The sequence below is a fragment of the Haplochromis burtoni genome, unplaced genomic scaffold, assembly GCF_018398535.1.
Source record: "Haplochromis burtoni strain Fernald_Lab_line unplaced genomic scaffold, NCSU_Asbu1 Contig_818, whole genome shotgun sequence".
Taxonomy (NCBI): domain Eukaryota; kingdom Metazoa; phylum Chordata; class Actinopteri; order Cichliformes; family Cichlidae; genus Haplochromis; species Haplochromis burtoni.
In genome coordinates, this window is record NW_024583179.1 from 1,401 (window position 1) to 16,557 (window position 15,157).

General features: G+C 37.8%; 1 protein-coding gene across 3 annotated transcripts in view; it reads right to left on the bottom strand.

Moving 5' to 3' along the window:
* Positions 1 to 476: 476 nt before the first annotated feature.
* The window catches only part of LOC102311676 (voltage-dependent N-type calcium channel subunit alpha-1B), a gene marked incomplete at its 3' end in the record, with an annotated part of 101,216 nt that continues 86,535 nt past the window's right edge, over positions 477 to 15,157 (bottom strand). Inside the window, 9 exon segments of one of the 3 annotated variants that reach the window (XM_014330452.2) lie at positions 477 to 596; positions 1,653 to 1,788; positions 3,271 to 3,452; positions 4,222 to 4,331; positions 5,530 to 5,637; positions 5,879 to 5,984; positions 11,972 to 12,068; positions 13,239 to 13,366; positions 14,710 to 14,860. In XM_014330452.2, coding sequence (XP_014185938.1) covers positions 477 to 596; positions 1,653 to 1,788; positions 3,271 to 3,452; positions 4,222 to 4,331; positions 5,530 to 5,637; positions 5,879 to 5,984; positions 11,972 to 12,068; positions 13,239 to 13,366; positions 14,710 to 14,860 — 1,138 coding nt within the window. 3 annotated transcript variants of the gene reach the window in all.

Below are 15,157 nucleotides of genomic sequence, written 5' to 3' on the forward strand. Positions count from 1 at the left end.
GCATTTGCGAACATGTGCACTCTTAACTCAAACACTGAATCCACAATGAAATTGAAATAGTAAAATAATACTATTTTGTTTTTTTTTCCAGTGACCCACCATGGCAACAACCTGTTGCCATTGCCTTTGTGGTCAATACCTAGATACTAAGAGGAAGAATCTATTTGTGTCTACACATTAGGACACCGATTTGCGTTGGTATAGGTTTATATTAACAACACCTATAGCTTTATATTGTTAAATAGTAATTATAAGAGACTGGCGAAATGCTAATGTAATGTACTGCATTACTTTAAAGAAAGGTTTTCTGTGTAATAAAATACTTGAGTAACAACCGCAACACTGATCACAAAAAAGAGAGGAAATACCTCCAACCAAATGAAAATCAGTGGAAGCATCAATAAGAGAATCGATAAGAAATGAAATCAATAAGTAAATTAAGTAAGTAAGTAAGTTTGGTGAAGATGAGCTGTTACCTGCAGCTCAGTATTGAGTCTAGGCATCGAAGCAGCTCGGCCCTGGTTTTCCAGACCGGAGCCAGTGAATGGAATTCTACTGCTCACACTGGTCTCCATCTTCTTCATCTCTACCGACTCCTGAGCATACAAATACAAACAAAACCCTGCCTCATCAGCATGCAATGATGACATTTGGAGGTGCATTAAGCAATTTGGACTCAATTTGAGAAGACTACTGGAACTCTCTGGACCCGCTGTGTCTCTATAACACCACAATTAGCTAATGGTCTCTTAGCAACAGAGTCCACTAATCACTGACATCAACAATTGATGTTACTAGCAGAACACAGACTCTACCCGCTACTACTCTGTAGCTTAATTATACCCACTGTGTCATTAACAACAATCAACAACAAACAACGATTGTTGTCTGAGGTTGCACACTGCTCCTTTAATTCAGTATTGAGATAACAGACACCATGACTCAATGGTTTAAAGATAGGCTAGACTTGTACTATTTGTAATATAATTCTAACCACTATGCTGTTCTCACTGAGAGTAAAGCAAAAGTGAAATATTTGTGAATGAAAACAATCATCTATACACGGATTACAAGATTATAAGTTAAAGTAAGAAGAGCAGAACCTAGTGAATAGGACATGAGCACATCTGTAGTATTAATAAAAATAGTCAAATAGTAAGGATACTATGTGAAGTCTTGCTTTGACATGAATTACCATATTTAATCAAATTGATGTAATCATTTTATAGCAAACATTATTCTATATGGCCATGCTTTTTCTACTGTTTATCTGGGTTTGGGTCTGAGCAGAGAAGCCCAGACTTCCCTTACCACGGCCACCTCATCTTGGGGGGATTACTGAGTTGTGCCCAAGCTAGCTGAGAGACATAACTCGAGCAAGTCCTGTCCAGGAGACTGCCTAGGGCTTTCCTAAAATTACTCAACTAGTCAGTTGAGTTCTAGTCAGATGTCTGAACCACGTCAAATTGGTTCCTTTCAATGTGGAGAAAAAGTGGCTCTACTCCTGATCAAGCTCCTCAGCCTGTCTTTAAGAGGACAGCCAGCATCCAAAAGAAGCTTATTTCTGCCACTTGTGCCACGATGTTTGGAATATATTGTAAACACTGAAATATTTTCACAGCTCATATTGAACATGCATCCGTATGTTTTACCTGATTGATGGCAGTGTCTGAAGTGTCCTCAGATGGGCCCCGGGACATCGTTCTCTTATTCTTAGCCCATGGCACTTCTTTGGGTTTATCAATCACCCAGGAAGATGATGGCTTGATGGTGTGATCTTGACTTGGCCTGTGTGTAATAATCACAGTTCAGTTTAACTTTTACAAGGTCAGCGGTTCCTGTTGTCATTGAAGTCTCAAGTATTCAAAACTAGCTGTAAAACTATTGTAGGATATCTGACACATTGATCAATTAGCATTATTTCTTGGTAATTAAACAGCTATATTATACAACAGCTATATCTCCACTATAATTTCCCATTGTCTTTCAGGCCTTTTAGTCAACTGGGTCATTTCATATTCTTTAAGTGGTAAAAGCAATCAGATTTTTAGAAGATTTCCCGAAGATGAGATCACAGATCTCACATCCAAAAACTTCCTTTACATCTAACTTTAAGATTTAATTTTTTTGCAAGAACCAGGTCTCAAATAAGAAAGTTGGTCTGCAATGCACCATTTGTACTTTGAAGAACTGACACACACTCACAGGTAAACCGGATTTACTTACTTCTAATAATATATCAATGTGATTTTGGTGATCTGAAAACCTATAATGCTTTTTCTTATTACACTAGGGGATGCTCATAACAAACGTGGCAGAAGTTTAAAAAGCTGAGGAATACACATAAGGTTACATCAAAATTTGTATGGTGGGTTAACAGCTCCGGCTTCACAATGGGTTACAGAGCTGAGTATGATGCTGTAGTATGATGCTAAACGAATGCTAAAACACAACAAACAGCCCTTTGCTCATCAGTAAAATGTCTTCTTGCATTTGTCAGTAGACTAAGACAGTACATTAGTTTATTTAGATAAGTAGCTATAGCTATTAGACAATAGCTACTTAAAATAAGTAGCTATTGTCAATGCAGCCATTAATTTTACTGGCAAATACCTCCTAGAGGCAAAGAAGGTACTGGAGTAAAAAGAATGTGCACATAAAAGTATTACATTTATTTCAGTTTTGATTTTCTCTCCACTATGACCTTTACACAATTTTATAGAAGACTGGCATAGCAGAATAAACTCTGCAGGGCCACTGCAACATAAATGCATGCAGTTATGAAAGAAGTAATCAGATCTTTTATCTAAGTTTAAGACCCAACCCATCAAAAATAGCCAGAAAATTCAAATTTTTTGGAACTGAGATGTTTAATAACCTTTATAACAAAACCTACATTTTTTGCTATATCTTGTTGTTTACTATATAATTTGATGATATAGTTATGATATATTTTTGTATCGCATTTGTGACACTGGGCATTTTTGGCAATGTTATGTTAACAACAATGTTAATTTCACACAAAAAAATTTTTTTTTTTCCATTACATTATAGCATTGAAATTATGGCAAGTATTGATCATGTTGATTAGATAGAAGTCTCAGAAACTCATGTATCAAATATGAAACAAAGGGCATTATAGGGTTAAGCAGCACAACTCCATCTATCATTCATCCATCTATCTGTTTATTCAATACAGGATCACAACACACCACAAGCAGAATATAAAAAAGAATCTGTTATGCGTTTTTCCTGAAGTATTGAACTTACAGAGTGCCTCCATTGTTGAGGGAGTTGGAGCTAGGTCTGGTCTGTGGCTGAGACTTGGCATGGGATTTAGACTGGTACCTAAGCATGCTGGGAGGCTCCACACTGTTTAACATCTTAGGGAGGTCTTTCTCCTGTATGTGAGTCAGAGGCAGCAATGGCTTAAATAGAGCCCCGACCTTGCACTGTGGAGGAGAGATGGATGGCAACATGCTGAAGAAATCCAGAGGCAGCAGGCAGAATATTGCTGGACCCAGGTCTGACAACAGGCGCTCAGGGCTAGTTGGATGTGGAGACTTTGGCCAGAATATTCTTTGTTTGTAGTCATGCTTGTTTGCAATATATCTATGTGCATGTGGGAGTGTGGAAACATGCACGAGTAGAGTAGGCGTGCAAAGTTGCTGATAAACATCTGTCAGCAGCCAAATTCCACCAATTCATGTCTGACTGAAACTGACAAGAGTGTCATTAAGTATTTAACATCCACTAGGTTACTGGTGACCCCTCAAAAGTTAGGGTTAAGGTTACCATTTCCCCTACTTAGAACATGTCTGTCCCTTTTCTATAGAATTTCTGCCCACTTGGCACACTCAGAAGGTTCAGAAGGTTTTTATGGATAAATTAATGCCAAAATGTATGAGAATTTACTCGACCCTGGCCGCAGATAGGTTGATGTTAGCCTTGTAACTGTTAAAAGATTAATACAACAACAGCAAGTAACAACTCTCCTGGTACTTCTATATAAATTGGGAAAACAGATGATAGCTTTTGCAAATTACCAGTGAATTACTAGTGAACACAAAGTATCTCCTGTGCATGTGTGTTTACATGCAGCATACATTCAAAGTGTGTAAGTTTGCAAGCATGTATGTGCACCCATGCATCTAGATTTGAACTCCATCCATTGTGTGTGTACTTCCTTGCATGTCTGCATATGTAATGAGGGTGTTGTACCTGGGAGCCCAAAGCGCTCTGTTGCTGCTGCAGTCTCCTAGCTCGATTCTGCTTATAGTAGTCAAAGATCATCAAGGCTGCATAAACCTTCCCTACTGTGAGCTCATTGGCTGAGGAGGTGAGAAGAAATTATTTAAGAAATGACAAGACATAAAAAGAAGTAGTAACTGACTCATTTCTTCTTATTTCAATGCATCTCTGTGCACTGCATGTCTCCCTAATGGTTTAAAGAAAAGGGAATTCTTATGGTGAACAAGTTTGTTAATTTATAGTAAGTAACTAAAAAAAAGAAAAGCAGAACAATCACCTCTGAGTCAAAATGCCTTTTTGTAGTTGCAGTATCTGGTGATCACATCTTGGCAAAGGTGGCAACAAAATCAACTGTAAAGTTAAGTCTTGGATGGCCACATGCACACAGTAACTCACACTATAGGGTGGTTTGGGGATACTTTTTGGGTGAAAAAGCTTTCACAGCTGCTGTGCATCTACTTTTTATGGCAGTATATTTAAGGACCAGCTGTGGACCAGCTGAAGTCTGTCCTCCATCCCTTGGAAAGCCATCCTCTCTTCCCTTGAGGAATCAGTAGTTCACAGCTGGTTATAAGCCTTTGTCACTCTCATAGCCCACCACTTCCTATGGATTCATTGACTTAACTGCTAATTGCCTACCTGCCCACTCTCCACTGAAAACCTGCCACTCACCACAGATCTCCACCTGCTAATTGGTACCTACTCCTAAGCCTTGTTTGCCTGTTGCCTTTTTTAATTAAACCTATACTTGATTGTAGTCACTGTCTGCACCTTGGGTCAGAAATTTTTAAAGTCATGATGACCAGTGTTGGTCAAATTGCTTGAAAAAAATTACTAATTACTGATTACTTCACCAACAAATAAATGTTGTTAATTCACTAATTACTTATTTTCAAAAGTAATTAGTTACTTTATTACTTAGTTACTTTTTAAAAACACGACACACAACCTGAATACTTAACAATGTAATAGACCTTTCAGCCCAATTCTATTTTTTCTGCATGATCCATCATATAAAATTGCTAGTCAGAGTATTAATACTATAGTGTACTAAAGAGTATTATGAATATAATATGAATATAGTATTATGAAAGGACACCAGAGTCTGGGAATGGTACTATAATGTTCAATTAAAAGTCAATTAATTATTAATTATTAATTAATTTTCTCTTTAGCATCAACTCTAAGTGCCACAATTTAAAAAAAAGAAAAAGACTACTTTTTTATGTATGTCATCTATAGATGAATAGAAAATTAAAATTCTGATAATTTGCTTACGTTTATGTGGCGTGACCAACAGGTCCATGGTCTTTTGGGAAAGGTTGGGCCACACTGTGGACAATTCCTTTTTTAACTCTGCATCACATAATCGCTGGGCTACCATTCCTACAAGTACAAAATCAAGAGAGATTAAAAGAGACTCAACCTCTTGTCATAATAGTGATAACCTTAACCATAACGTAATAATTCTAACTGACACACATCAAAAACTATTTATTTTTCCCCCCACAACTGTCCTTTTTGCTTTGCTCCAAAGATAAGGTTAGGATTAGGGTTAACATTGAAGATTACTTAGACCATTTTGGGTCTACACAGTGTTATCAGTGTATAATTATGTGCCTCTAACCTGACGCCAACTTGATCTCCAGTGCTGTGCGAATCAGTGCCATCAGAGTGGAGGTAAAGTGAACTGTGTTGTCATCAGCAATAGGCATATTCATTTTGACGAGGCGCTGAGGGTTAGACAAAGAGACATTAGGTCACTGATCATAACAAACTGTTTAATAAAAACATAAATTTCACCCAGAGAAATCAGTCTGTGTGCTGAAGTGATCCTATCCCCTCAAATGATTCAGGTTCTTTGCTAAATTTGGTTTATTATGTGCAAGTTTCTCTAGATTGATGAAATGCTCCAGAGATATATTTCAGCACACAAAAAGCCTTCTCTACAAGAATATACAGGAAACAAACTAGACATTGACATACACTGCTACTAGCTACAGTATGCACTATGTTGCAAGTCAAAGGGCACTGGTGCAAGACTGACATTGACCGAAAAAAAGGCGAGAGAAGGCATGTAACACATAACCATGAAGGTGCTTCAACAGTCGCAGGAGCTCGACTCTGTGGTTGCCATCGCAGCAATCATCAGTTTGGAGTTGAGAAGCTGAGTATGCTCTACATGTACAGTGGATACTAGCATCAAAGAGTTAATTCCACCAAGCTTGATCAGACTTAGCAGGAAGACTTGGTTCATACAGCATTAATGGAACCACTATTTGCATAAAGGATGCTATGGGATTGTTGCTGTAAGAGTTGAGCTCCCCTGAACACAAAAAGCATTCACCTACATGTGCTATCAGTGGCAGTGCAGAGAATAAGAAGACCAGAGTCAGAATGAAACGGGGATGGAGAATTGAGGGCCAAACATATACACACACTCAGGCCTTTTTACACATGGCCACACACTCACTTTAGCAAATGTACACACACAATCATAGGCTGCACAATCAACTGGAAAGAAAAAATCCTTAACTCAAACCACTAACAATAACAGAAGTCATTGACCTATTAAAGATTTACCTGTAGCAACATATGTTTTGTCTTTTATGCAATGAAATAAATATTTTTTGCAGAAAAATAACCATTTGAAAATGGTATTTGTTCAGCAGAGCCGCTCCAATGCTTTTCAGCACATTAGGTCATGTTCAACCCTTCTTGCATTTAGCAGTTAATAGAGCTGTAATTTTTTTATGGCTAATTATAACATGAGTTTTTTTTTACATTTATTTTTAGGCATAACAAACTTTTTGAGGTATAAGTACAATATAAGTACAAAGCTTACAAGCTAAAAAAAAGCATAAACCTAAATCTAAAGGCAGAGCATTTTCAAGTTTTGAAGAACCTTGAAAAAAAAAGCATTCCAGTGTATCATTAAAGAAACAGAACTGTATGCTAGAAAAAGGTGAAAAGGCTGAAATTCTTCTGAAAGAGCAGAAGAGGCTGAAATTTTTTCAGCTACTCATTGAGCCAAACTGGTTCTCATGTAACTAAAAAAGGTGAAAAAGCTGAAAATTCTGACAAAAAAAAAAAAAGCAGAAGAGGCTGAGATTTGTGCTGATAAGAGGTGAAAACGCTGAACCTTCTGCTGAAAAGAGGCAGAACAACCTGGTTCTGCTCAATTTTAGTCCACCAATCAGAGGTACTACTTCTGTCTGCTTCATCAGGCTGTGTACTTGTATGTATTTCTGCCATGGAGCATTAACAAGAATCTGAGGTCCATATTAGAAATGCTGCCAAAATCATAAAACATAGCAGAATTGTAATAAATTAGCAATATAAATTGCAGGACTGTGATAGTGTATTAATTTGTAGTTAAAAAAAAAACCCTGTGGAACAAGGTGGAATTGAACCCAAGACGTTTGGGCTGCAGACCCGTGTCATAACCAATTGTGCCACCTGGAACAGGGGCGGGGGGGCTCAGAAAACAGAGTGATGAGGAGTCAGAATTAGATCGCGGTGAGAGGCGAAAAATGCCGTTTTTTGGTGTTACAAAACGTTGTGCAACTCAAAAGGTAGGTGGGATAGAAGCATAATTTTTGTACTGGGTGAATCAGCAGACTTTGGTGAACTTTCACTGTGACGGAGGTACATAGGTCTTTGTACCTCCATCGCGGAGATATGACCACACGGCTTCATTTCCAGAGTTTGAAAACTGAGAGGACAGATTTCCGCCCCTCAAACAAACGTAATTCATCGCTCAACGATAAGATAATTGTAAAAACTGTTTAGAACACTCAAAGTGTCTGAAGATATATTGGCACAAGCCTCATGTCTTAACTTTGCTTTGTTAAGGAGATATGACGATTCGAAAATGCCTCCAGTTACAGAATTTCAGCTCTAAGTTTCACAACCTCCCCATAGACTTTGAATGGGAAGTTTTCAGACCTTGTGTCACTTCGAGGCAAATTGTGAAAAAAAACGTAACTCGCACGATAATGATAGTGACACTGTCTTAAAGCCAACAAAAATACCTACGTTTTGATGTATAATTCGTGTGGGTTCAGCAAAAGTTGAGTAAGCAACAGGAGTTTGTTCGTACATGAAGAAGGGTTTCAGAGCTTAGAGTGCACGCACTCTAACTCTCAGTCCATATCAACGATAGCAACCCATGCAAATCCTCATAATTCATACAAAAGTTAAAAATTAATTCAAGGGAAATGGTAGAACTTATGGAAAAGCTGAATTAGACAGCAGTAGCAGAAGAACAGGAGAATGGTTTAAAGGTGGAATGGTGGTTCTAGGTGAAAGTATGTGGAAGTAGTTAAGGTTCAAAAACATGCCACTTAGAGCATTTTATGGGATGTGTGCCATTCACTTCAATGGGAGCTAGAAAGAGCAGAATTGATAGAAACTGTAAAAATTTGAATGGTGATAATGGCATAAAAACTGAGGGACTAGTTAAGCGGCAAAAAATGTACGGAAGCAAATAGAAAAAGAAAAAGAAAGAATAAAGAGAAACAGGATCTCAATAGTGTGAATGCCGGTGAGGCATTCACACAACAAGGTAAGTGGTGAGAGATGTTAATTTAATTTTTTGTTTACATGGTTATGCATTTGCACGCTCTTATAATTGGAGCGAGAAGTAACTAACAAAGCTTCACTGAATTCAACTGTGCTGGCTACCTGACTCAGTATTCTGACAAATACAAACTGTAACCTTTTAGAGTTATTGTAGAGCATAAAAGATTCCAGACTCTTTAAAGTGCCTACAACCTTTGCCTAGTACTGTACAACCATTATGAATGTAATGTAACATTTGTAAATGGCACACTACATTTTGTCCATTTTTGCATATCTACCTGAGGTGAGTTTTAACTGGAATAAAATAGGAAAACAGAAAATAAAAAAAGAAAGTAGTGATTTCTAAATTGACTTTGACTTGTATTTCATTGCAGACAATATGAACACAAAATATTTTACGTTTTGGTTGGTCAGTTTAATTTCATTTGTAAATATACATCCTTACCTGTCACTCAGACCTGCAACACATTCCAAAAAAGGTTGGGACAGGAGCAATTTAGGGCTAGTAATCAGGTAAATTGGCTAAATAATGATGTGATTTGAAACAGGTGATATCAACGGGTGATTGTAATTATGATTTGGTACAAAAGCAGCATCCAAGAAAGGTCCTTTAGGAGTAAAGGTGGGGCGAGGATCGCCAATTTACTAACAAATACAGGAAAAAATTATTGAAATGTGTAAAAAAAAAAAAATCTCAGAATTTTTTTATGGTCATTTTGCTCCAACATGAGTCCCACTCTGTTATGTGCCTTTTCTGTTATTAGTTTACTCAGACTGTCTTTGGTAATAATTGTGACATTTGTAACCCATATTTGAGTATGGCTTAACTAGAATATACCAGAATAAGAAAAGAATCATTAATCTAAGCAGCACACTTAATTTGTAATGAATAAACCATAGGTGCAGCAGTTAAGGAGTTAACTGTTCTGGTTTAGACACGTGTTACTCTAGGCCAATGAGCTGCTGAAACGTGGTACAGGCTCCGCCTGCCGCCCCTGCCTAGGAGGACACAGATTTTTCTCTTCTCTCTCTCGCTCGCGAACCTTCCATGAGCAAGTTAGTGAGGAAACGAGACACGGCGATTTACTGAGACGAGGTGTGAAAAAGAGTAATATAGACGGAGAGCTAGCACTCGCCGTTTATGAAAGATTGTTTTACTGTATATATATTGCTAAGACGAGTAATTAGCTGGTTCTTTTTACATTGCTTAGTCAAGAAAGGTCGGGAGTTAGAGACGACGCCATTTCATCGGTCGTGCGCCATCTCGCGCTGCTCCGTCTTTCTAATTCTGAGATCGGTGAGCAAAGTGTTTTACTTGTTCATTATTTATCTGTGTTTCATGAATGCCTTGCAAGTAAAATGTTCCAGTGTTTAATGATAATTGTTTAGGAATGTTCTGTAGGAAACTTTGTTCAATTTACTGAAACCCAGTAGTTGAAGCGAATGTGTGAATTGTGATTTTATGAGGAACTTAATATGTCCCATGACACTGTCGTTGACAGGTCAGGTTTTTTTTTTTTCTTTGGTTTGTATCTTCCTGGTGCATTCCAACGGATCCTGAAATTGATGGCGAGCCAACCTCGTTGAAGGACCAAATGACTTTGTTCTGTCCTGCACATCAGAGTGTGGTAGGCCAGATGCAACAAAACAGAAACACACCACGCCATTTTGTACTCGTAGTCCCCCTTCTTCACACACATCCCCCTGGACTCACGGGCGGGTGGTTTTAAGGACTCGTTTTACGGACTCTGTACATTCCATGAATGTGAACAAAAGTGAGTGTGAGCTGTCGGAAATAACCCTCCAGCTGATTAACTGTTGCTATTTGTAAACGAAGTCTGTGAAAATGCAAATAAGTGTTAACATTTACATGCTGATGATTGAAATTGTGGTTCATTGTTGGATGTGAACTGTACTTCTAGAAAGGGTGCACCCAGGTAAGATTTCTTTCTCATCGAGTGATTACTGTGATTTTGCCAAAAGGTATTATTAAGAGAGTACTGGTACCGAAAGGGAATAATTTCATTTGTAAATGTTTTGTATGTTTGTCATAATGTCCTGTTATTTCTAATTGAGAAGAAAAATACAATTCCGGTTATTTTTCAAAACTCGCAGTTGTCTGAGTCTCATTCAGTTCGCCTCTCCTGTACGTAGCCGAACCTACTGGTCCAAATCATTCAGCTCTTTGGTGCCAAATCCTTTTTTGATCTGGGAGTATTCGAAACACGCACATCAGTGTTACACATTGGTGAAGATTAAAATGTTTGAGTAATTGAGTAATCAATACAGAAATCCTGCTGGAAATTCCTGTTCAATGTCTTTAAACCTTATAAACAAGTTGACCACAGTGTAAAGATTTCCTCAAATGTAACTTAGTCACTGTATATGACTACACTGTTTGCATTTGCCCCTGTGTTAACATGCAAATTTCATTATTTAGATTGGCTATCCGGATAAAGATAATGTGATCAGCTAGAAATAGTGTAGAGGTTAAATCAAGGTTTAGCACCTCTAATATTCTAACACAAAAAGAAAGAAACAAACACACACAGACACATGCACACAACAGATATTTCCACACAGTGAACAGACTGAGATGATATGACAGAAAAATGAGAGAAAAAAAAGTAGTAGCAGTACAGACAGAACCACAGAGTCAAAAGCACATATACAAAACATTTCTTCCACAGAAAAGCAGCAGAAGCTAGACATACCCACACACACACACACACACACCTGGACATACATAACTGCACACACATACGCACACGCACGCACGCACGCACGCAAAACTCACTGCTCCACAAAATAAAAACCAAACTAGGGTATACCACTGAAAGGAAATAGTGATGCAACGGAGCAATTTCCCTCCATATACATTATATATCTTAATCAAGCATTCTTTATTAAGGGCTATGTTCTTATAATTAGGGATGGGTATTAACCCAAAGCAGCAGATACTATTAGCAAAACCGTAAGACAGAAAAGATGAGTGACTTACACTCAAAATATCAGAGCACTAGCAAAACAAAGAAATGTGGGAATAGTGCAGAGCAAAGACATTGGCTTGAGTTCACGCCAATGGAAAAAAGATTGTTGAGAAGGGGGAAGAAAGTGGCGGAAGAGGAGGGTCTACCTTGTAGGCGACTCTTGGCGGACATTTCTTTCCCAAACCTAAGGGTGGGGACATGTGGAGCAGCATCTGATACATATCGAGGTACTTGATACGGCCACTTCACAGGGTAGGAAATCAAAACATAAATATAATGCAAACAGAGATGGATGGGAAGTTAGAGAAGGGGAAAATAAATAAAAAGAAATCAACAAAACAGCAGAATAATGGAAAGGAAAAACAGAAATCTGTTGTTAATAGATTTCCTTGAGTGAGATGGAAGGTATATGCCATCCTCGGCCACTGTGTCAGGGCGCAGGGATGGATGCATCGCTATGGAGCTCAGGATTCCTGAGAGGAAACATGGAATGGTAAAGAGTGAGTCAGGGGAGGAGGGGAGAAAAATGGGACAATGTTCAGACCCACACAGGATGCTGATGAAAGGGAAGAGAGATGAGAGCAGTATAATGGGGATGTCTGCCACAGCATGCTTGCAGACATCTCACTGGTACTACAACCAGGGTGTACGGAGACAAAGGTTTCAATGCCAGCCTGAAATCTGCTGTGGTTGCTCATAGCCTAACTTTCACGAGGCAGACATGTACAAAAAAGATCACATTGTTCTTGCTGATTTTGATTTGCCATAACTGAATTGAATTTAAGACTTTTGAAGGCTCAGTTTGTAGAGTAAATTGCAGTCTGCAGTTAAAACATTACAGACAGAAGAAAGTCTTATGGCAGGCAGCATGTTGGGACAGTGCCGCGGCTTTGAAAACTTTGTTTCCACTCCAGGATCATCAAAGCCAGACAGTTTGAAGGGGCAAGTGCTAGTGTAAAGGCGATTTCATTGGTGCACAGCCATTCAGTTAAAATTCTCTTGGCATAGAGGTACACAAAGCACCCTAGTGACGGAAATGTCTGGTATTTGCAAACCTTGTATGCTACCCTATTAGGGCAGTTCTTCCCTAAGCCAAGGGGGGGTGAGATAATGCGTAACAAATTGTACATATCCTTATAGGAAATCCGTCCGCTGCGGAAAAGAACAAGCACATAAATAAACAACCATTCAGGACAGCTTCCAAAATAAAACAAAACAAAACAAAACAATAAACAAAAAAACAAAATCCCAATAATTATCAGAGGGCTGACTGCAAACAACAAGGTACAAGAATGAGGCCTTGTTCAGTCACCGTAGTCACAAACAGGGGAGAGAGGAGTAAGGCTAGAGAGGTTTTTCCTTCACTTTACTGTGCATTCTGTTCTCTGGGGCCAGATGAAGGCTTGAACATACCACGCAGCTGGGTCGTACTCAGCCCAAACCCGGATAAACTCATCGAGGTGATGAGGCCCCAGGATGGACGAGTCTCTGGTCAGATACTCAAAGTTATCCATTATGACTGCCACAAACAGGTTCAGCATCTAGAAGACAGACATAAGGTAGTTAGACCTGTTGTTTTGAAATATTAAAAATAACAGACATGTATTTTTATGTTTTATGATATTCTAATAAAAGCTAACACTAAATTCTAGGATTTCACAGATGAAATGTTATCTAACTAGACAAGATACTGATGTAAACATGTTGAAATAGTTCTTCACAGTATTATCGATGTTAAGCAAACAAAAACACTTAATTGTAATTGCAAACATGTGCAAACATGCCCACAGTTCCCTTTAGAATATATCTATCTACATTTAAAAACTGCTTCAAAGAAAGCTTAATACCGTTGTTTCGACTGTTTTTAATTCAATAACTTTAATGCCACCTCTATGCATTCTGTGGATTCTGATTTATTCTTGTTTCCATTTTTTAAGAACCTTTTCTTATATTTTGATTATGACTTTTCACTTTCATTGTTTTTATGCTGTCTTAATGTTTTATTACAAATGGAACAGCAGTTTATAATGAAGTTTATAATGCCAAAAACACAGAGGACATACATCTTAACCTCCTAAGACCTGAACTCTTCCACAGCATGTATTTTTAATTTCTCTTTGATATTTGGGCTGATTAGGACCCAATTAATGTAAAAACAAAGAATTACCAGATTTATTTTTTTTTTACCAGATTTTTTTTCTAAGAAAAATGAGAGCCACATATGAGGATATTCGTTTAAAATTTCAGTATAACAGTAGCAGTATAATGTTCTCGTAAGTAGAGATCAGGCCCTTGTAGAGCAAAATTGAGTATATGTTGGTCTAAATAACCCTAAATGTGATGTCCACATATGAGGACGCCAGGTCCTAGGAGGGTCAATATTATATTTTAGCAATATAACTGTTGCTACTTTAAAAAAGATATGCTGTATTTTGTATTTTTAAGTGGCTTGAAAACACATTTTTAAGTATCATGTATTGATTACACATACTGGATCTGGCATGTATGTAAAAAATTAAACAGCTGGAATACTGGATGTGTATCTTCTCAGGGAGCAAAAATCCTGTACTAACAAAAACTCATTAACAAGTGTTGATTTATTCATTCATTAAAAATTTGAGGAAATGACCAGTAATGATCATTACTCTGTCCCAAATATATGTGTGATGACTAACTAGCACATGTGTATTTCTGACTAGGTGGCTTAAAGATGGGCAGCTGCGAGGTTTTACAGTAAGTTTTATATTTACTCTGTGTTGTGATCAGCAATTTAGACGTAAATATTATAAAAAAGCAGAAGTAAGAGTCAGTTAAACTCTTTGGCCAATAGTTAAACAATCAAATGTGTCAGCTGCAATGGCGACATTTAGGCTTCAGTACTGACCAGGAAAGAGCAGAGAAAAATGAAAGAGACAAAGTAGAAATAGGCAAAATCGCTGCCACACTCTTTTCCGTGGGTCCCTGATCGCTCATCACATGTACGGTGACTCAAGCATGATAACATGATCTCATGCCAAGCCTCTCCAGTTGCACTCCTGATCCATTATAGAGAGAGAAGAGGAAAGAGAGAAACAGAAATGGTTAGAATAAAGTCATTGACAACACTGTGCATCACCCCAATTCAGCTTCAACAAACTTAAAATTATTGTGAAGCACTTTGATGTATACTAATCTTTTACATGTGCTATTGAAAAACAAATTTTAACTTGACTTGACTTAAAATAACATGGTTGATTTTTGACTATTTTCGGTGAAGGAAGATCAGTCTGATGCTAATATGTCTTGCAGAAAAAAGAACAGTGTGTTTCTTATTAAAGCGCGATATATATATA